Genomic DNA, 21,997 nt, shown 5'->3' with positions numbered 1-21,997 from the left:
CCGGTGGTGAGCAGAGCCTGCGCTTCCCACTTGTCCTTGCAGCGGGGTCGCTCTCTCCTCCCCAGCTCCCAGCAGAGCCACGTTTGGCTTCCTCATCCTCCCCTCCTGGCATCACCCCAGCCTTCACCTTGCTTCACCCCGGGAGCTTTCGGGGGTCCCTGTGCTGCAGTCGGTGGGGTGGTGCTGCAGTGCTGAAAGGAGGTTGGGGGGTGTTTTTCCACACATCCCTGCTAAGGAAGCATTACAGTCGCCCAGGCATCTGTTCTGGCAGAGTGGAGCTAAAGAGCTTGTCCTGGGCTTGGCAAAGCAGCCGGCAGCTTTTCCAAGGGCAGCCTTGGCGGATGCGGAGCAGCAGGTTGACATTGCAGGGAGAGGAGCCTGGAGGAGGGGGGGTCCTGCAGGGAGGATGCTGCAAACCCTCTCCCCAAAGAGCTGTGTGCACCCGCAGGTCTTTGTTGGGAGCAGGGAAGAGCTGGTGCCAGTGCATCCCAGGCAGGGAGGATGCTCCGCCATGGAAAGGAGCAGGATTAGCCCCTTGCCTGCCCATGGGAGTGGGTTGCAGTGCCCTGCAGAGGACAACCACTATTAGAACCACTGGGTTTTGAGCTGCTTCTCATGTGTGTGACCCAGAGAGACCCCTTGGTGTCCCCAGGCTGTGCAGCATCCCCTGCCACCGCCACCTCATCACAATGGGTGTTGTGTCCTGCTGTCACCCAGCGTCACCGGGCTTGGCACTGCTGTTTGAAGGCACCATTGCTGCCACCCTCCTGTGGCACATCACCGTATCAGTGTCACAGCCCCACTGGTGGCATGGAGCACAGGCTGTATTCGTGCCTCAAGCCATCAGGACCAGGCAGGGGGATGTGATCAGCACGGATGGGCTGTGGGAGCCATGCCGGAGCATTGGGCTCGGAGCTGGAGCGTGTCAGGCACAGATGGGATCGTTAGTGCTGGGAAAAATTAGCCAGCCCCTTTTAAAAACCCAGACCTATGGTGGCAGTTCCCAGCGGAGCGCTCCATTAACATGCATCCCGGGCCGGATCCAGACCCACAGCCGCTGTAATGTGCCACCATGTCCCCACCGCTGGGTCCTTCCCCAGCAACAAGCACCCATCCCAGCACTGGGTGACCCCATCCCCACGGGTGATCCCATCCAATCCATGCCATTTCCTATTCATGCTCTCGAGCCTCCTCTTTGCTTTCTGAACTGCAGTAACCACCAGAGGGAAGTTTGGGAGCGGTACGAGCCCGGCTCCAGCGGGAAGCGGTGCCCAGCATCACAGCATCGCACCGGGGGCTTCACCAGGGAGTGGTGGCCCTTGTGCTCTCCATCCCTCTATCCCTGCCCTTCATCCCCAGCTTCCAGAGGGGTGGAGGTGAGGCTGGTTTGGCGTCGCCAAAGGGGCTCGGGGCCCCCCCAGCACCGATCGATGCCTCTGCTCGCTCCCGCTTGCTTCTGTCTCTTTTTTCCCGTTTGTTTGCAGCCGCTTGAGGGCTCTTGTGATGAATCCAGCCTGGACACATTTCAACAGCAGCTGAAATGCAGCCCAGGGTGGGGGTGGGAGTGGGAGGGCAGCGGGGCCGGCCAGCACCAGAATGCAAAATGGTGCAGCGGGGCCACGGGGCCCATTGGCGCGCGGAGAAGGATGGGAGGGATGGATGTGATGCCTCGAGCCTCTGGGTTCTGTGGGTTGGCAGCGCGGGGCCTGAGTGGGGCTGAGGATATGGGGTGATGTGTGGCGAGTGGGTTCATCCTCTGCGCGTGCATGCTGCTGGGAGCTGGGGTGGGCTCCATCCAGCCCCTCGCTGCGCTGGTCCCGCTGGGCTGTGCTGGGACTTGGGGTCACACATGCAATTGGTAGGGGGGATCCGTGCTGGCTTCACCACCACACTGGGTGCCATCCATCCCCTCGTGAACCCACCACCCATCCTTCCATCACTGTAAAACATTGGCTTTTTAATGAGACAGGCACCAAACCTGAGCACAAGGAAGAGGGCGAGCATCACCCGCACCCAACCACAGGGGGTGATGGCAGCAAAGCGGGGTGCAAAGGGGGGCAGGTGGAAAACCGGATCCTTGGAGAGCCCCTTGCAGCGGGAGAGGTGGCAGCTCTGTGGTGCTGGGTTTGGCTGTGCTTTGGCAGCTGGGGCTGCAGGAAGGAGCGGGACGTGTCTGCGCGCAGATGCGTACGGGTGTGCGCGCAGGCGGGAGGAATAATTAGTTCCTACTCCAGCACTTCTCACTCAAAGTGCTTCTTAAAAGCCTCCATTCATTAGTGCTCACGGCTCCCCCGAGGTGCCGTGTCCTGGTTCTCTTCCCCCCACCGACTCCCCACCTTCCCCGGAGCAATTGGGGATGCTGCGCCAGGGATGGGGAGGGGGATGCTGCTGCGGATGCTGGGTCCTTGTGAGACTCGAGGATGGTTTTTGGGGTGTCCCCTGTGCCAATGGGGCTGCTGGGGTACCTTGAGCACCATGGCATGATGTGAGTTCCCATCGAGGCTGAGCCTGGAACGCCGATAGGGAGCGTGGGATGCTGGGAAAACCCGTGGGTGCAGTGGGTGCCACCGGCAGCTGCACCCTGGGGTGAGCAGTGCCCCTCACTGGGGTGAATGGAGCGGCACAGCCCAAGTACCCCATCATGGGCCAAGCTCGGGGGTCACCAGACAGAAGGACAGAGGATGCTGGCTGGTGCCGGTGCTGCTCAGACCCCAGCCCCAAGCAAGGGTGCTGGGTGCTGGGTGCTGGACTGGGTGCTGGTGCGTGCCCCGCTGGGGCGCAGAGCCGGGCAGGCGCTGGTTGAGGGCCTCCTCTGCAAACCCTAACCTTATTTTCCCAGGTCCGACGCCAGTTTCCATGGAAACAGCCAGGAGCAGAAACGGGAACCAGAATCCAGAAACGCGAAGCCTCAAGCTCCCGTTCGCCTTCCTGGATTCCTGCTCCCGGTGGGCCCCGGATGGCGGCTGGGCACAGGCCATGGGGCACCCACGCTCTTGGGGTGCAGGGCTGGGCACCCTGCGGGGTTTGGGTGCTCCTGTGACCTGGCATGCTGCAGCACCCATGCACGGTGCATGGTGTATGGGGATATGCATGGTGTGTAGTGCTGTGGGGTACTGCAGGCAGGGGTGCTGCAGGCAGAGCTATTGCAGGCAGCACCATGCACAGGCAAGTGCAGACAACAGCTGTGTCTCGATGGTGCCCAGGGGTGGGTGTGATGTGTCCATGTGCTCCTGCATGGACACACGTACTTCGTGCATGTCAGTAACGGGTGCTGTGGATGTTCAGCGTTACCTCGGCACTGGGGTCCTGAGGTGTTTCCCGCTCCCATCCATGTCCTTATGGCCCCATCCCTGCCCTGATGTCCTCAGGACACAGAGGGGATGCCATCAGCATGGAGAGGGGGACGTGAGTGCTGGATGCTGCTAACACAACCATGCTGTGTCCATCCAACCTGTGCCGTGCTGTGTCCATCCAGCCTGCGCCTTCCCCTCTGCCCACGTGCACGTGCTCACCTTGCACACGCGTGTGCAAGCCTCACCTCGCTATCCCTTGAGTGTGCTGCGTCCTGCCTGAGCTTCTAGGACCCCACTGGTGTCCATGGGGTGGGACATCGCTGTGTCACCGCATCACTCGGTGCCATCCCCATCCTCCCCACAGCATCCCCACACAGACCTCCCCACGCTCCCATTGGGCCATGGCACAGCCGGAGCTGCTCTGGGCGATGCGATCCCAGCACCCATCCCCACCCCACACCTCGGGGGTGACACCAGCACCGTCACGATGCGTTCCCCCCCGCCCCAGCGCCGCAGCCATTGTGTGCACGCTCCGTAATACATCATTTACAGACGGACAGGTATTAAGATACATTATGGATAACTCACAGAGAGAGACGCTATTAATAATACAGACACATACAGAGGGAAGAAAAGTGCACACTTGATTTCCATGTTGCTACCAGGAGTTGTGAGGCTGGCTCTGGCTGCCTCTTCCCACACGTGACTGCAACACAGTGGGTAGCTGACAGCCCAGAGAGCCTGGCTTAGGGCCAGGAAAAAGCAGAAAACACAATGTCTGTGCATATCCTCTCTCTTAAAATAACACTCCAACACCGTCTGAGACGAATTAAAATAAGATCAGGAGCGGTCTTGCGAAGAGAGGAAGACGAAGAGGGGAAGGCAGGCAGGGAACGGCCGGGGCCGGGCGGCTCCAGCCCTGTGTGGGGAGGGACAGGGCTCGTTTCGCAGCGTTAAGAGCTGGAAACCACAACGGTGGAAGGAGAAAGAGGAGGCGAAGCGAGGGAAAAGCAGCTTCCCAGCGGGAAGGGAGCGATGCCGGAGGTGCTTGGCTTGTCCAGCACATGGCTGTCCTTTGGAGGGGAGCCGCGGCAGGGCGGGGGATGCGAGCTCAGGCTGCAATGATGGAGAGCATCAGGAATTTCCTGCAGCTGAGGAACACACCAAATACCAGAGTGCGAGAGGGAGCGGAGGAGAGCAGGGTGCCGGGAGGGAAGGAGGAGGAGGAGGAGGACGGGGGGGGGATATGCGCAAGGGCTTGAAATAACGGGCAAGGGCAGGGGGCAGCGGGGTGAGGGGCGCCGGGGGGGGGGGGTGTGGATTTGGCGCTTTGGGGCTTTTTCCATCTCTTTGGCTTGCTTTTAGTGCTGCCTTTTTGGAAGGAGGTGCCCCACGGTGCTGCCTCTGCCCGCCTGCCTGCTCCATGCCTGCTCTTTCCTCCCTTCCTTCCCCTGCTTGGGGATGGATGGGGCTGTGTCCCGCAGCTCCCTGCCTCTGCCATGGGGCTGAGGGAGCCTGGAAAACAGGCACATCCCTGCGGGGTGGTGTTGTAGGAGAGCGGGGGCCCTTTGGGGGGGTCCCACTGTGCAGGCAGCTGATGCCCAAGGAACCACGGCAGCGCATCCCACACATGGAACGAGTTTGCCAGGCGCCTTTTGGCCACGCTTCTGCTTCTCCCTGGGCCGGGCTGGGTTAAACACAACAGCCCAAAATCCCCGAGGCCACTTGCATCCAGGTGCAGCCCGACCTCTCCCTCCTCCTCCTCCTTCTCCTCCTCCTCGGCCACCCCCCTGCATCCAGCTCCTGGCTGCATCCAGCCCTGGCTCCCCCGGGGATGCTGGGGGGCCGGAGGGGAGGGGAGATCAGAGGGGGCATCTTGCAGTGCCGGGATCCAGGTAGCCAGAAGGTCGCACTGAAAAGCTGGAAATGGAGTTTGGAGCTCAGCAGAGCTGCTGAAATCCAGCTTGGAGGAGGAGGGGGGAGAAAGAGGCAGTGGAGGGAGCAGCGGGGAGGGGACTGTGCCCCACACATCTCGGGGTGCTGGGTGTCCCCTCGGAGATGCTGTGTCCCACCGCTGAGCATCACAGGGAGGCACTGGGGGGACCAGAGAGGGGTGAAGAGGAGGCAGCAAGTGCAGTGCCGAAGGCTTTGCAGCCCCCTCATCGGGTGCCTCCCGTTTCCCAGTGATTCCAGGCCGCGGCGTCCCTGCCATCCCACGCGAGCAGTGACCCTCACCTGGACCGGGATGCGGAGTTCATTAACAGGCTCCAGCCTCCCAGCACTGGGGGTCAGGGAGCAGCAGCCCGAGGTGTGGGGAGCGGCTGGAGGGCTTTGTTGGGCCGGTGCCCCCCCCCCCAGCCCTTCAGTCCCCACATCTGGGCATGCAGCATCACTGCACAGGGATCCGGCAGGCGCCCGTGGGGCTGCCAGCGCTGCATCCCTGGTTCCCTTCCCTGCTGTAGGTGCAGGGGATGCCCTGGCCCTCCCCAGGCTGGATCTCTTGGGCCATTGCGTGCCAGGAATCCCTTTGATCTCCAGCACGGAGTGGGAAGAGGGGCCCAGAGGTTGCAGAGGGACAGGGCTGCAGCCTGGGGCAGGGGGGTCAGGGGCCCTTGGGCCCCTCCCTGGCTCATGGACCTGGGGCCAAGGGGCTGCCATGCACAGCGTCACCCTGCCTGGGCTGGGGTGCTTCTCATTAAGCATCAACTAATTGCCACCTCTGAAAATGGGGGGGCGGGGGGGTGGTGGTGAGGGGGGCTGTCCTTTAGCCTATGTTTGTACCCCAGTGCCCCACATCTGCACCTGGCACGTGGGCAGGGTCCCCCACCGTTTTGGGGGATGCTGGAGCATTGGGGGAATACTGGAGTAATGGGGAGTGCTGGAGTACTGAGGGGGTTCTGGAGCATTGGGGGGTGCTGGAGTAATGAGGGGGTGCTGGAGCATTGGGGGGGTGCTGGAGCATTGGGGAGTGCTGGAGTAATGAGGGTGTGCTGGAGTATTGGGGGAGTGCTGGAGCATTGGGGGGATGCTGGAGTATTAGGGATGCCTGGTGTAGTATGCTGGAGTATTAGGGGTGCCATGGGGCTGCTCATAAGGGACGTGGGGGCACCCTTGCTTGTGCTAAGAGCTGCAGGCCTGTCCATCCTCCCCCCGGAGCCTTGCCAGCAGGGGCATTTCACCCTACAGATACCCCCCAGCAGCTCCCAGGGTGCCCTGTGCTCCCCATCTTCCCTTCCCACCCTGAACCCCCTTCCCTGCCTGCACATGCCTTTGCTCTGGGCCATCAGAGAGGCTGGGGGGGGTTGTGTGTGTGCGGGGGGGGGGATACTGGCTGGAGCAAGTCTGAACCTGGCATCTGTCGAATGTCACCTTACCCAGACAGTCTGTGCTTCCCTGTCTCCATATCAACCGTTCTGCTCCAGCCACCTGCGGGGGGAGGCAGGGACGCCTTTGGGGAGGAGGAGAACTCGATGTGCTGCGCTCTTGCTGCTCTCTTTGCCTCCCGCACCCCTCCCGATGCTCACCGGTGCTCCGGGATACAGGGGGGAGATGGGAACGAGCCCTCACTGCAGCACCCGGCCCCACCGTGCCTCAGTTTCCCCTCGCCGCAGGCTCTGAGCCCAGGCGCAGCTGCGGTGCAGGAGGGACCCGGGGCCTCTTCCAGCAGCTCCAGCATTCCCGGCGCTGTCCCGCTTCCCTGCGACCAGATGTTCTCACCCTCCGTGCATCCCATGGATGCGGCGGGGAGCTGGGCTCAGCGGGGGGGGTGTGGGGCAGCGCAGCGGGGGGGAGATTGCAGCAACAGGGCTGTGTGTCTGGGGGGGTGCTGGAACACTGAGGAGATACTGGAGCATTAAGGCAGATGCTGGAGCATTGAGGGGATGCTGGAGTATTTCAGGGGATGATGAAGTATTTGGGGGGATGCTGGAGCATTGGGGAGATGTTGGAGTATTTGGGGTGCTGCAGCATTTGGGGGGTACTGGACGACTTGGGGATACGCTGGAGCATCAGGGAGGCTGCTGGAGCATTAAGGAAGATGCTGGAGCATTGGGGGACATCGCTGGAGCTTTTGGGCTGGCGGTGCTGGGGCACTGAGGGGGATTCTGGACCATGTGGGCGATGTCCGGTGCTCCTCCCTGCTTGACACCTGCAGCCGAATCCCATCTCCAGCAGTGCCGCGGGGTCGGGATGGGGCACGGCTGGGGATGCAGCTCCAAGCATGTGCGCTGCTCGTGCAGTGGACGGACACACGGGTGGATGGGGTGGGTGCAGCCAGCCAAGGACAGGCACCAACCACATCCTCGCCCTCCTCTCCCAGCCCTGCGCAGCCAGTGTGTAATTTCACCACAGTGCCTAAAGGAGGGACAGAAGTAAATTGACCTTTTCACCCTTTTTCCTACCAGGGGGATTAGAGCCTGTTTCCTGTTAAACCTCTCCAAGAAACTGGCTCCATCCTGCTCCCAGAGCAGGGAGGGGGACACCCCCCAAAGCCGCGGTTCTCCCCTCCCTCCTCAGCCAGCACCACTCTCCCAGCCCATCCCGTCTCCCATGGATGGGAAGCACCTTCAGGGTGGTTTCTCCCAAGGCCAGGACAAAAACCCCGACGTGGAAAATCGCTGGGAGGAAGGAACCGAAGGCGGGGAGTGATAAATATTGAAAGGGTGGGATTTCGATGTAGGCTGCAACAGCTGTGCCGGTTCCAGTGTCACACTATCTCTCCACAGGTTTACTGACCCATTTCCATTCACACGGCTGCCAGTATCTTAGCAACTGCAACAGTCCCCCAAGAACAGGCATATTGCCTGCTATTAGTGACTGCTGCAACTGTGTCAAGGTTAGAGCTCTTCCCTCCGAGCCCTGCCGACTTTGGGTTTGCGCCCAGAGCCATGCACAGGCTGCTCGGTCACATCTCCCCCCCAGCCTCAAGCAGTATTGGGTCCGGGTGTGCATCCCTTCCATAGAACATGCTGGTGGGGATGGGGTGGTTGGTGAGGTGATGGGTGGGATGCAGGGTTTGGTGGTGGGATGGATGGGATGCAGGAGAACACGGGGTTGGGTGCAGCATGGGATGCTGCGGGCGTTGGTAATGGCTGGGTAGATGATAGGGATGCTGTCATCTGGATGGGTGGCACCATCACCTCTCTGCAGCACTGCAGTGTCACAAGCAGGGCCAGACAAAGCTTGTGCCCTTGAGGGAGCGTGGAGCCATGGGCACAGCAAGAGAAGAGACTTGTGCCCCCTTGGAGTACCTTAAAGCACAGTGACAGTCCTCAGAGCAGGGTGGTGGGATGCAGGAGAACGCGGCGATGGGTGCACCATGGGATGCTGCGGGGCGTTGGTAATGGCTGGGTAGGTGATAGGGGTGCTGTCATCTGGATGGGTGTCACCATCACCCCTCTGCAGCACTGGGAAGGCATCTCAAGGTGGATGGGGCTGTGCTGATCCTGCCTGGGGCCAGGCAAAGCTTGTGCCCTTGAGGGAGCGTGGAGCCATGGGCACAGCAAGAGGAGGTACTTGTGCTCCCTTAAAGCACAGTGATACGGGGGGGAGGACTTAAAGCAGGGAGAGAGCAAGCAGCCCATGCAGGGAGGGAAACTGAGGCATGGGCAGGCAGAGCACCCCATCACCTCTGTTGCTGGGCACAGGGCTGAGGAGCAGCCCGGCGGTGCTGGGATGGGCAGGATGAGGCCCCCCCGGGCAGTGCTGCAGACAGCAGGCTCCAGAGCAGTGCGGCCGCAGGGACGCTGCGAGGGAAGCCACAAACATGATTTAAGGGGCTGGAGGGATTGATTTATTAACAGCAATTAAAAGCACTAAATACGCTGAGCTCAGGCAGGGAGAGGGGGGGCAGACCTGGCTGCTGGCTCCGGGGGGCGAGCCTGGCAGCAGGGGGGGTCTGGGCTGGACTGGGGCAGCTGGGGAAGGAGATGGGTGCTGGGGATGAGAGGTGAGGTAATGGGGTGCAGCGTCCTGCGGCTGGGATCGCAGCCAGGGAGGGGGTTGTACCAGGGATGGGTTTGCATCCAGGGAGGGCTTTGCTACCAGGGATGCACTGGGATTCAGGGATGGGTTTGTGTCAGGGATAGGCTTGGATTCAGGGATGGGTTTGAAATCGGGGATGAGTTTGTACCAGGGATGGGTTTGTAGCAGGGATGGGTTTGCTACCAGGGAGGGCTTTGCTAGCACAGATGGGTTTGGATTCAGGGGTGGGTTTGGATTCAGGGGTGGGTTTGGATTCAAGGATGGGTTTGGATTCAGGGGTGGGTTTGGATTCAGGGGTGGGTTTGCATCAGGGATGGGTTTGGATTCAAGGATGGGTTTGGATTCAAGGATGGGTTTGGGTTCAGGGATGGGTTTGCATCAGAGATGGGTTTGCACCCAGGGATGGGTTTGGATTCAGGGATGGGTTTGCACCCAGGGATGGGTTTGGATTCAGGGATGGGTTTGCATCAGAGATGGGTTTGCATCCAGCGACAGGTTTGGGTTCAGAGATGGGTTTGCATCCAGCGACAGGTTTGGGTTCAGGGATGGATTTGCACCCAGGGATGGGTTTGCATCAGAGATGGGTTTGGATTCAGGGATGGGTTTGCACCCAGGGATGGGTTTGCATCAGAGATGGGTTTGGATTCAGGGATGGGTTTGCATCCCCAGATGGGTTTGCATCAGAGATGGGTTTGTACCCAGGGATGGGTCTGCATCAGAGATGGGTTTGGATTCAGGATGGGTTTGTACCCAGGGATGGGTTTGCATCAGAGATGGGTTTGGATTCAGGGATGGGTTTGCATCCCCAGATGGGTTTGCATCAGAGATGGGTTTGTACCCAGGGATGGGTCTGCATCAGAGATGGGTTTGGATTCAGGATGGGTTTGTACCCAGGCATCCCCAGAGATGGGTTTGGATTCAGGGATGGGTTTGCATCCCCAGATGATCAGAGATGGGTTTGTACCCAGGGATGGGTTTGCATCAGAGATGGGTTTGGATTCAGGATGGGTTTGTACCCAGGGATGGGTTTGCATCAGAGATGGGTTTGGATTCAGGGATGGGTTTGCATCCCCAGATGGGTTTGTGCCTGGGGTTGGGTTTTTGCATCCCTGGAGGGCGGATGGTGGGATGCTGGGGGACAGGAGGCAGCTCCCCATACCCTGGAGGCTCTTCCAGGCCCCAGCTTGGTGCTTGTGCTCACTGAGCACTCAGCAGAGGGACGAGGCTGGTGGCTGATGGGCACCCTCAAGGCCGATGCGTGCGTGGGTCTGAGGAGCTGCTGGAGCAGCAGTGATGAAGCCTTGCAACATCCAACCCAGTTCCCGCTCAGGAAATCCCAGCTGAGAGCCCTTGGAGGCTGGGATTGTCCCTGGCCTTGTACAGACCTGCCCAGCCCCAGCTCCTCCATGGGGACCTGCTGGGGTCTGCGGTGCTGTCACCCTGTGGCTGGCAGTTCTGTGTCCCCACCAGGGTGCTGGATGCTGGAATGGGGCAGCGGGTTGTGCTCTGTATCCTCCCAGTCCCTGTGGCTGTCAGCACTGGGAGCACTGGTTCTGTTCCCATTCCCCAGTGATGTGCAGCATCCATCGCCTCCCCTGGGCTGTGTGCTGGAGCTGGGGATCCAGTGATGCTCAGGGACATGGGGGTGCTGCCTTTCTCCCCTCTCCCTCCACAGCATCCCAACGCTATCGGGGGGGTTCAGGTTCCAGTTCAGATGCCCCATACAGAGCAGCAACCACACTGGGGAAGGATGCACCCACATCCCCATCTCTGCACAGGTCCCCTGTGCCCTGAGCTACATTGGGTGCTTACTGCCTCATCCCACTCTACCTGGGGGGACTGCCCCCCCCCAATAGAGGAGCCCAGGGGGCTGTGAGAGCTGAATGGGAACAAAAGGTCTGTGGGGGCTGGCAGGGGCGAGTGGAGCCGGAGGCTTTGTGCTGACCCCGCTCCGGCTGCCCCGGCCCCGGCCTCCAGCTCCTGCAATGTCAGCGCTTCCCAGCAGCAATCCCAGGTACCGGAGCCAGCTGGGAGGTGGGAAAGCCTCCAGCAGCCATGGCGAAACCTCCCGGGGCAGGGTGGGTGCTTGTGTCTTGTCCCCAGCAATCAGCATGGGGCCACATGCTCTTGTCCGTGGGGTTGGAGCCATGGGGAGGTGCAGAGCATGGCATGGGTTGGGTGGTGACCATGGTGTGGGTGCTGCATCACCCTCTGCCTGCTGGTGGGGACAGTGGCTGTGGATGGAGGTGACCTGGGATGGAGGTGGCCAGGGATGGAGGTGGCCAAGGATGGAGGTAGCCAAGGATGGAGGTGGCCAGGATGGAGGTGGTCAGGCATGGAGGTAGCCAAGGATGGAGGTGGCCAGGATGGAGGTGGCCAGGGATGGAGGTGGCCAGGATGGAGGTGGTCAGGCATGGAGGTGGTCAGGGATGGAGGTAGCCAAGGATGGAGGTGGTCAGGGATGGAGGTAGCCAAGGATGGATGTGGTCAGGGATGGAGGTAGCCAAGGATGGAGGTGGTCAGGGATGGAGGTAGCCAAGGATGGAGGTGGCCAGGATGGAGGTGTCCAGGGATGGAGGTAGCCAAGGATGGAGGTGGTCAGGGATGGAGGTGACCAGGATGGAGGTGGTCAGGCATGGAGGTGGTCAGGGATGGAGGTAGCCAAGGATGGAGGTGACCAGGGAAGAAGGTAGCCAAGGATGGAGGTGGTCAGGGATGGAGGTGACCAGGGTGGAGGTGGTCAGGCATGGAGGTGGTCAGGGATGGAGGTAGCCAAGGATGGAGGTGGCCAGGGATGGAGGTAGCCAAGGATGGAGGTGGTCAGGGATGGAGGTAGCCAAGGATGGAGGTGGCCAGGATGGAGGTGACCAGGATGGAGGTGGTCAGGGATGGAGGTAGCCAAGGATGGAGGTGGCCAGGATGGAGGTGACCAGGATGGAGGTGGTCAGGGATGGAGGTAGCCAAGGATGGAGGTGGCCAGGATGGAGGTGGCCAGGGATGGAGGTGGCCAGGATGGAGGTGGTCAGGGATGGAGGTAGCCAAGGATGGAGGTGGTCAGGGATGGAGGTAGCCAAGGATGGAGGTGGTCAGGGATGAAGGTAGCCAAGGATGGAGGTGGTCAGGGATGGAGGTAGCCAAGGATGGAGGTGGCCAGGGATGGAGGTGACCAGGATGGAGGTGGCCAGGGATGGAGGTGGCCAGGGATAGAGGTGACCAGGGATGGAGGTGGCCAGGGATGGAGGTAGCCAAGGATGGAGGTGGCCAGGGATGGAGGTAGCCAAGGATGGAGGTGGTCAGGGATGGAGGTAGCCAAGGATGGAGGTGGTCAGGGATGGAGGTAGCCAAGGATGGAGGTGGCCAGGATGGAGGTAGCCAAGGATGGAGGTGGCCAGGATGGAGGTGACCAGGGATGGAGGTGACCAGGATGGAGGTGGTCAGGGATGGAGGTAGCCAAGGATGGAGGTGGCCAGGATGGAGGTGACCAGGATGGAGGTGACCAGGGAAGAAGGTGGCAGAGATGGTCCCTGTGTCCCCAGCATCCTCATCCCCTCGCCCGCCACCAGCTGCCCAAGGGTTAAGGAGAGTTTGCTGCTCCTGCAGACATCAGTGACATCTCTGCTGACAACGCCACACTGAGCTGCACTCCCCTCCCCGGCAGCACCAGCCTGGCCTCCCCCAGCCCCACGCGGCCCCCGCGCCGCTGCGGCCCCGGCACCTCGCCCCGGCAGCTTTGGCACAATCGCAATCCCGAGCGGAGCAGCCGGCTCCCCTCCTGCCCTCTGACCCGCTGTTGCTGTGGAAACTGCATCCCACACGTAGGATTATGGAGCTGGAAGCCGCAGGCTCCAAACTCCCCTTGCAAATCCAGGCGGCTCCTGGGGTCTCGCGGTGGTGCTGGCCGTGGGGTGCCTGCCCCTGCTGGGTGCTCGGGGGGGGTGGCAGCAGCACCGCTGGGCCCCCTGGTTTGCACCCACCGGCTGGTGGCACTGCCAAAAGTGCCCTGGTGTCACCACGAGGCCACCGGTGCCGCCTGACACGTCTGCTCCCCTGAGCATCGTTTCCCACTGTGCCTGCATCCCTGCATCCTGAAGGGCTTGGGTACCACCAGCACCCCCCCTTTCGCCCACCAGCACCCCGGGGAGGTGGGTCCATCCCAAGGACCCATTCCCAAACACATCCATGGGCAGCCCCCACCAGCACCCCCGACATCCCTAGGGACACGCAGCGTGGGTCCCCAGGCCTGGGTGGGTGCGGGGGAGAGCGGAGCGGTTTGGGGAGCTCTGTGGGCTGGATCTGTCTCGGCTTCTCCTCTCCCTGCCACCCGGGGAGGTAGGAGCTGAATTAATCGCGATCAATTAATGCTGCTGCAATCCTCATCTTCCTCCCTGCACCAGCTTTGTGCCGTCGCACCCGGCGAGGGGGGCCTGGTGTCCCCAGCAGCATCCCTCCAGAACCACACAGCCCCCCAGGATGGGGATTGGGGATAAGCAGGGTGCCCCCCAGCCCACGTGGGCACCCGTGCCCATGGTGAGCAGCCGTGCCAGGCAATCTGATGAGTGGGGATGGGGAAGGGACACAGGAGCCCCTCGAAGTCCCTGTGTGCCAGGGCTGGAGCGGGATGGTGGGGGGTCTGGATCCTGCAGTATACTGCAGCAAATGCCCTGCAATCAGCATCCGAATGAATCCCACCTTCCTTCCTTCCCCCACAACGTGCTGCCCTGGGCTACAGCTAATCTATTGTGTGCTGGGCTGCAGCCAGCACAAGCTGCAATACAGTAAATCCTTCTGCAGTATCCTGCAAGGGGACCGAGCCCAGCCGCAGCCGCTCGCCGCCTGCCACACAAAGCTGGGGGGCTGCAATGGGGATGGGGTGCAGGGGTTGGGGGCACAGGAGGGCGGCAGAGACCCAGGCTCTGTGCATGGAGCTCTGGAGCAAGGTGGGAAGTTCCCCAGGGAGTTTTGGTGCCCTGTGGATCCCCCTGGCCCCCCAGATCCCCACCATGGGGCAAGGGGACGCTCCATCCTCTGTCCCACTGAGCTTGGGGTTGGCCTTAAGCAATGCCACCACCATGGTCCCCACAAAGGTCCTGGTGCAGGGGTTTGCATCCCTTCCTCTCGCTCCTCATGGTGCCACCTCTCTTGTGCCTCAGTTTCCCCACTGGTACTAGTCCCACTGATGTCTCCTCCCTGCTCCTGCAAGGCAACTCCAGCACACGTGAGCCCTGCTGCCCTTCGCTGAGGGATCCTGCTCAGATCCTGTTATTATCCCTATTATTACTATTATTACTCTTATTATTGGGATGCTGGGGGGGGGGGCTCTGCGGCTCTGCCGGACCCGTCTTTGGAGAGCAAGGCATCCTTCAAAGGGAAGGCTCTCTGTCACCGCCCCACAGCAGCTGCGTTCTCCTCAATTAGAAGAGGTAATGAAGCAATTTATGGGCATCTCCAAAGTGATGTGTGAGTGACAGGCTGTGTATGAGCCGCGCCGGGGCTCTGCTGCCAACTTGTGTTCTTCCAGTCTTAATGGGAAGCTCCCCGGTGAGGATGGATGGGGGGGATAGGTGTGTCTATAGGTGTGTGTGCTCTGAGGTTCCTAACGTGGATCAGTGATGCTGGGAGAGCCGCGTGCCCTCAGCCCCCCATTCCTGGAGCCTGGCCCCCCAGGATGCGCTGTGTCACATGGATGTAACCAGAGCCTGGAGGGCAGCTGGGTGGGAGCAGAGTGGGGGGCTGGATGCCTGCATCCATGGGGAGAGTTGGCTGCAGCTCCCTGATTCCATCCACACCACAGGCACTGCCCACCCTGCTCCCTGCCTCAGTTTCCCCCTCATCCCCACATCCCCAGTGCTCCAACCTTTCAGCTCCTTGGGAGCCACCACAGCCTCAAAACAGGGAAAAGGGCATTTTGGGGCCATCTCTTCTGAACGGGGTAGAATCCAGTGAGCTGCCAATGGCCTCCTGCGGGTACCCAAAGGATGGGGGTCCCCTGGCTGTTTTGGGGACATGTGGGTCCCTGAGTACATGGCAGGGAGGGTGCAGGAGCATGGTGGTGCATTGTACCCTGTGTTGGTGTGATTCTGCGTGTGCACGTTGCACACCCATGTGCGTGTACCTGTGCACACCCGTGTGCACCCACCTGTGTGCACACCAGTGCCTGTGCATGTTCCTGTGGGGACACCCATGTAGGTACATGTGTACTTGTACCATGCGCGCACACATGCACCCCTCTCTGCGCACTCTGCATGTTCCAGTGGGTACCCCTGCACCCACGTAGGTGTGCATGTACCTGTGCGCACACATGTATGCACCCATCTGTGCATGCTGCATGCTGCTATAGCCATGGGTGCCCCTGCACCCAGGTAGATGCGTGTGTACCTGTGCGCACACACGTGCACTCTCTATGTGCATGCTGCATGCTCCTATACCCATGGGTGCCCCTGCACCCAGGTAGATGCGTGTGTACCTGTGTGCACACACATGTGCACCCTCTATGTGCATGCTGCATGCTCCTATACCCATGGGTGCCCCTGCGCCCAGGTAGATGCGTGTGTACCTGTGCGCACACACATGTGCACTCTCTGTGTGCATGCTGCATGCTCCTGTGCCCACAGGTGCCCCTGCACCCAGGTAGGTGCACACGTGCACATGTACCTGTGCTTGTCTGCACCCATGTGTGCGCCATCCTCCCTCCATGTGTGTGCCTGTGCACACAGCCCACACCAGTGGGTGCATCCCCTCCCTGCCCACCCCTGTACGCAGGGTGCCAAGGTGCTGCTCCCCCTTTCTTCCCCACACCCCTACCCTGGCGCACCAGCGCTGGCACCATCCCCAGTGGCTCCCACACCCCAGCTCGGCCCCAGCCGGCCCTGCACCACGCTGCATCTCCCAGGAAACAGGATCTGCAGCCAGGAGTTTCCGCTCAACTCGTGTGTGCCTCCCACAAAACGAAAAAAAACAGGGAAAAAAGAGAGGAAAAAAGAAAAGGGAATAGAAAAAACCCATCCACCCAACCCCCCCTGACACCAGCGAATCCTGCCCGGCCCCTTCTGCTCTTCTTGTCTAGCCAGTTACTAAAATTGGCCAAGGGAGGCGACCGGCTGCTCTCCCCCCGCCCAGACCCCCCGGTCCCACCTCGCCACCAGCGGGGTGCAGTGGGGATGCCGGCCCCGCTGCGGTGGGGCTGCAAGCAAAGGGGTGCTGATGGGCGCGGGGTGGTCCGGGACCCCCGCTGGGCTCGTGGTCGGCATTCCCGCATCCCGCCGGGAGCCCCTTTGCCGGCCCGGGCAGCCCCCCAGCCCCAGCGCCGGGGGAGCGTGGCTGTGCCTTCGGCATGGGCACGGATCCATCTGGCGCCTTCCAAATGTTACTGGCCTCGCAGGATCCCGGCCCCGCTTGGCGTTAACCCGCACCTCACCGCGGCCCTGCAGCGCCCGCAGGCAGCGGGACCCCAGCACCGCTTCCCGGGGGTGCCCGCAGGGTACCGGGGGGCTGCGGAGCCGCCCTGGGTGCCACAGGGCTCGTAGCGGGTGGCGTTGGCAGCGGACGGAGCCCCCTCCGCGGTGTTCCATGACCCGGCATGGGCAGGGACACACCGGGGCTGTGACTCATGCTGTGGCTATAACAGGGAGCGCGGAGAGGGGGGCCGCGGCCATCTGCGCAGCCTCAGGCCTGCGGCGCGTTGAGGGGAGGGGGGGGCTAGGGCGTGCTGGGACCAAGCCACCCTTTGGCAACAGCGGGGAGATGTGGGCGCAGCAGTAGCCGGTACCCCGAAGAGGGCCTGGTACCCCAAAAGGGGGGTGCTGGGTGTCCCCCCCACCCCTGGCAGGCACAGGGCAGGGGAGGGGGCCAGGCCGGCTGCTCGCCGGGGCGGGGGAACAAAGCTGGCACCGAGGGAAGCAGCTAAATTTAGCCCTGAACCGCGGCTCCGGGCTCCAGCCGGACGAGGTGCCACCATCTCTGCAGTCCATCTGTCATCCATTCCCCTCCCACAGGCACCCCCCGGGCCCCACAACCACCCCCAGCCACGGAGCAGGGTCACACCCCTGTGGGGTGAAGGGCAATGGGGTGGAGAGGGGCTGCGTGCACGCTGGGTGGTGATGCTGAGGGGCATGGAGGGAAGCGCGGTCCCATTTACCCTGGTAGCTGCAGCCAGGCGGGTCTGTGAGGAGGAGGAGAGGGTCCTGGCACAGGGAGATGGCTTCTTGCAGAGGGAGGTGATTGCAGGGGAGAATTATCACTGCAGGGGAGATGCTTGTGGCAGGGGACGTGGGAACTGCAGGGCAGATGGCTTCTTGCAGGGGAGATGGTCCTTTCCCCAGGGATGATTCGTGCAGGAGAGATGGTTCCACTGCATCCCTGCCCACCTCGAGGGCACCGTGACACGTTAGAGGGCTGAGGGCTGGACCCATCCAGGGTCCCACCAGCTCCAGGACCACCAGGTCTGGAGGACGTCACCAGCATCCTGGCGGCAGCAGCATCGTCCCCAGCAGCACGGGGGCGTCAGCATTCCCAGGGATTTCAGAGCTGGTTTGGCACTGAGGTGACATCCCCCCCTTGTGGGGTGCCAAAACCCACAGGTACCCGCGGCTTTATAGCCCAGCAGTCCCAGGGCCCCCTCCTCAGGGCCAGGGCGGGTGCCTGAGCCTGACCCTGGGACACGGCACCCAGGGGTGCTGTGGGAGGGTGGATCCCAGCCCCAGCTCTCCCCTGGGGCCGTGTTTCCAGATGTGTTCCCCCTCACACCAGCCAAGCCCTTCCCAGCATCTCCATCTCCTCCCACAGCAGTGCCGCACCCTGGCACCCCGCTGAGGGGGAATGTGTTCCCACATCAGCTCCTTGGGGGGCTGAGGAACCCCAAAAAGCCTCTGCTCCGGTGATTGGTGGCCCCATGAAGGGAGGCCAAGCAGCAGGCCCCTTGCTCGTGGCCAAGCAGCAAGGCTGGACCCATTACCTAAGATGAAACCCAGGCACCATCTGCTCTGTCTCCTAATGACAAGCGCAGCACAGGAGGCAGTGGGGGGACATGGTGACACGTGGGGTGACAACCGAAGGAGGGGTCTGTGCTCACCCATCTGTGCAAGGCAGTGGGTGCCCAAGGCCGGTGGGTGCCCTAGGTGGGATCCCAAATCACCCTGTTGCTGGTGGGAGCCAGAGGAGGGCAGGGGATGCCCAGTGCATGGGGAGGAAGATGCTGAGGGCAGGGTGCTGGGGATGAAGTCGGGAGGGGTCCTCCTGCTGCCCGACCCCCCGCATTGGGTCGGGGGGGGGGGGGGGGGGGGGGCTGGCTGGGGAACACGGAAACCCTTGGAAACCTTGGGAAGCGCCTGCCAGGAAGCTGTCACTGGAGGGGATTTTCCATTGGTGTCAGCACGACGGGGCCGGGAGGACTCGTGGGGGTGCGGGTGAGCGGGCGAGGGCACCGCGGGGACAGCGGCGGGCGGTGGGGACCAAGAACCTGCCCCACGGTGCACCCCTTGATGTGCGTGTGCGGGGGGGGAGCCTCCACCGTGCCCCTGCTGTGTGCAGGGGACAGGCACTGCCCAGCAGCAAGGGCACACACAAGGCTGGGACAGCCCCTGATGTGTGTGTGTGGGGGGGCACCTCCGCACCACCCCAGATGTTCAGATGTCCAGAGCACCTCAGATGTCCAGAGCCCCCCAGCACCACCACCTACATGCGGGTGTTTAGGGCCACCCAAACGCCTCCTGGCTGCGCTGGGTGATGGGGGGACCCCATCCCCGGTGCTGCGGGCGGGGTGGGAGGCAGCAGGCCAGCGTGTCCCCATGTGTGCGGCGTGTCCCCGCCGCCCGCCTGTCTCCCGATGGCATCTCCGGCTCCACCCCGACGTCTGGGTGGCCTCGGAGCCGGGCACCAAACCACGTCCGTGTCTTGCAGGGCTGTCCCTGCGCCGCCGCGCCGGTGCCAAGCGAGCCCGTCCATGTCCCCCCTCCTCTGTCAGCAGCCCTGAGGGGCGCGGGTGGGTGCGGGCAGCCTCGGGGGGTAAAGGGGGAGGGTTTGGTGCCCCAAACCGTCACGGTGCCACCCAAGCAGGAGCCCTGTGCTGGATGGAAGGAGGGGGGGGTTTGACCACGCTGCTCACCGCCATCAAGCCTGAAACCGTTCAACTAATTAAAGCTTTGCAGCAGCAGGATTAAGCCAGGGCAGGGGAGGGGGTGAGCCCAGGTAGTCGATTAGTTCACCAGGCGAGGATATTGGATTTCTGCGAGGCGAGTCAGCACTCTTTGGGGGCTGTTATCTTTGCAGGGCTGCGGGGTCAGGAGCTGGGAAGTGGAGGTGACTGCAATCTCACCAGCTTCCCCCCTCCTTATTCCCCCCCCCAAAGGCCCGTTGCAGCGCCCATCTATCTCTCTCCTCCATCCCTCCTCGCTTGTGTGGTCTCGGCTGGTGTTTTGTAACCACGGAGGAGAGGGAGAAAAAAAAGGGAAAAAAGGGAAAAAAAAAAAAAGGGGAAAAAAAAGAGAAGGGAAAAGGCCCTTCCCCTGGTGAACAAGCCAGGAATGGCGAGGGCCGGAGAGCCTAATGCGAAACATGTGGCGCCTGCCTGGGGCTGAGCAGGGAGGTGAAAGTGAGCGCCGTGGCGTGGCCAGCATCCTGCCCCCCCCCTGCAGCCCCTATCCTGCACCCCATGGCTTGGGGCTGGGTGCTGGGGAGCACCGCAATGGTGGGTGCTGCCCATCCCCATGGTGGGGTGCAGGTGGTCCCCAGTGGTGGTGGTTTATGGGGAGGGAGGAGTGTCCCCCACCTTGGCACCGCACACGTGATGGGGATGGCGGCAGAGACGAGGGCAGGAGCTATTGTGGGGTAAGAGGTGGCTGGATGGGGAGGGCAGGGGGGACTTGCCCACCGCCTCCAGCACCCATGGGTGCACGCTGATGGGTGCCCACTGGAAACGCCATGGGCGTCCCATAGGGTTTGTCAGTGCATCCACATGGGCACATGGGAGGACACCAGCGCAGGGATGCGCCCCACAACGCCCCAGTCCTCCCCACGGAGCTGTGTGCAGCGTGTGCGGCAGGGACCAGCTCCCAGCTCCCAACGGCTGTGCTGGAAAAGCTCCCGTTTGCTTCCTTCCTGCCTTGCCTCCCCTCCAACAGCTCCGCGGGCACACTGAGCAGCTCCATCAGAGACCAGACCGGTCTTTCGAGCGCATATTTTCCTGCTCCACATTGCCCTCCGTGTAACTCTACCCTGCCCGAGAGGTGCCCGCATCTCCTCGGTGCCAGCGCTGCACCCAAGGGCTGGCGGGGAGGCGGGAAGGGGGGGGATGCGGATGGACTGACAGGTTTGAATTCTCTTTCCCTGCCTTGTTGATAAGTTGTCACGCTAATCCAGACACCGGGAAGAGCCTGGATCACGCCGAGCGGCTGCGTGTGTGTGTCTGCGGGTGTGCGCTGGGGGAGGGAGCCAACAGGCAAGGCATTCACATGGCTCTGGGAGGGGGGGACAGGCGGCTGTGCTGGCATGGGGGGAGCTGCGATGGGTTGGGGGGGCTCCGCTGTGCGCCCCAGTTTTGGATGTGTGTGCCCGGGTGCCCAGGGCAGGCAGAGGTGCATACACATGTATGCATGCATATGTATGGGGAGAAGCCCTGCCTTGGATGGGCAGGGAGGAAAGGGGTGTCCTGCAGCAAAACGCCACCCTGTGAGTGGGCATCTCATGGTGGTTCCCAAACCATGGGGTGGAGGGAACAATGTGGTCTTCAGGTCCTTCCTAAGCCTGGTTCTGTGTGGATCCCCATGGAGAGCCTTGCGGGCACCCACGGCAGCGCGGGGCAGCGGGTGCCGGGCTGACCCCCGGGACTCTCTGTGCTTTGCTCAGCAGATGGGAGCTCGGTCGCACTGGAGAACGGTGCCAGCCCGGCAGCAGAGTGGTTCCCGTGCACCCAGGGCTCGGGTCCCTGCCAGCCTGGCAGCGACGGCGACAGCAGGAGCTTCAGAGTGAACCTGCACTGCAAGCACCCGCGCACCAGGTACCCCGCAGGGATCCTGCCCCCGGGATCAGGGGCTATACTGGGGATGGAGGGGATTGGCACCAAACCCTGCTGCCCATCCCTGCCTTGACTCGAGTGGGGGGCTGCAGAGCATCCCTAGCGACGGGGGGGGGGGGGGGGGGGGGCGAATGCAAAGCCCTTGGCCCGCAGGGTGGGGCAGCCCCCTGTAGTGTGATGGGCCCTGTATTGGGTGCCAGGCATTGCTGCCCACCCATAGGACCTCACTTGTCCCCCCATTGCCAGCAAGGGGAAACTGAGGCAGGGTGTTCCCGGGGGCTGCAGGCGCTGGGTTGGGTCCCCTCGGGGTTCGGGGGGTGTCCATGGGTGGGAGGAAAGGAGGGAACGGGGGGGGGAGGAACGTGTTGAGCCACCTCCATAGGCAGACCCGACCCCCATCTCCCCATGTCCCTTGGCCGGGCGGGAGCGCGGCTCACCGGGGACATCTAGCGGCTGCGCGGCCGTAGGGCCCCCGCCTGTCCCCCCCTCCGGGCCCCCGGAGGGGTTCGTTGTGGTGGGGGGGGGTGGGAAAGGAGATAAGGGGCGGGGTAAACCCGTGCCCTCTGTGCCCCACATCGGAGGCAGCATTTCTCTTCCCCCGCCCGCCTCAACTCCCGTTTCCCTCGGCCCCGCCCCGACTCCACGGGGATGGGCGGGCACTGCCCTCTGGGAATGCGGGAGGATCGGCCCCTTGCTATGTCCCTGTAGGGATGGG

The 21,997-nt window shown here is 62.5% G+C and overlaps 1 protein-coding gene across 8 annotated transcripts in view; it reads left to right on the top strand.

The window, feature by feature from the left end:
• Nucleotides 1–21,997, top strand: part of AHDC1 (AT-hook DNA binding motif containing 1) — a 47,802-nt gene that overhangs the window by 19,605 nt on the left and 6,200 nt on the right. For 4 of the 8 annotated variants that reach the window (XM_057402471.1, XM_057402477.1, XM_057402473.1 and 1 more), the window contains one exon: nt 21,117–21,264. In XM_057402471.1, the coding sequence (XP_057258454.1) occupies nt 21,117–21,264 (148 nt within the window). Of the gene's footprint in view, nt 1–21,113; nt 21,265–21,997 lie in introns of all 8 variants that reach the window. The other 4 variants (XM_057402470.1, XM_057402476.1, XM_057402474.1 and 1 more) reach the window with 1 other exon arrangement.

Source organism: Pezoporus wallicus, unplaced genomic scaffold (genome assembly GCF_028554395.1).
Source record: "Pezoporus wallicus isolate ANWC-B61680 ecotype Strahan unplaced genomic scaffold, APGP_CSIRO_Pwel_v1 contig_13161, whole genome shotgun sequence".
Classification (NCBI taxonomy): domain Eukaryota; kingdom Metazoa; phylum Chordata; class Aves; order Psittaciformes; family Psittacidae; genus Pezoporus; species Pezoporus wallicus.
The sequence above is the reverse complement of the archived record's forward strand: the minus strand, read 5'-3'. Positions and strand labels throughout refer to the sequence as shown.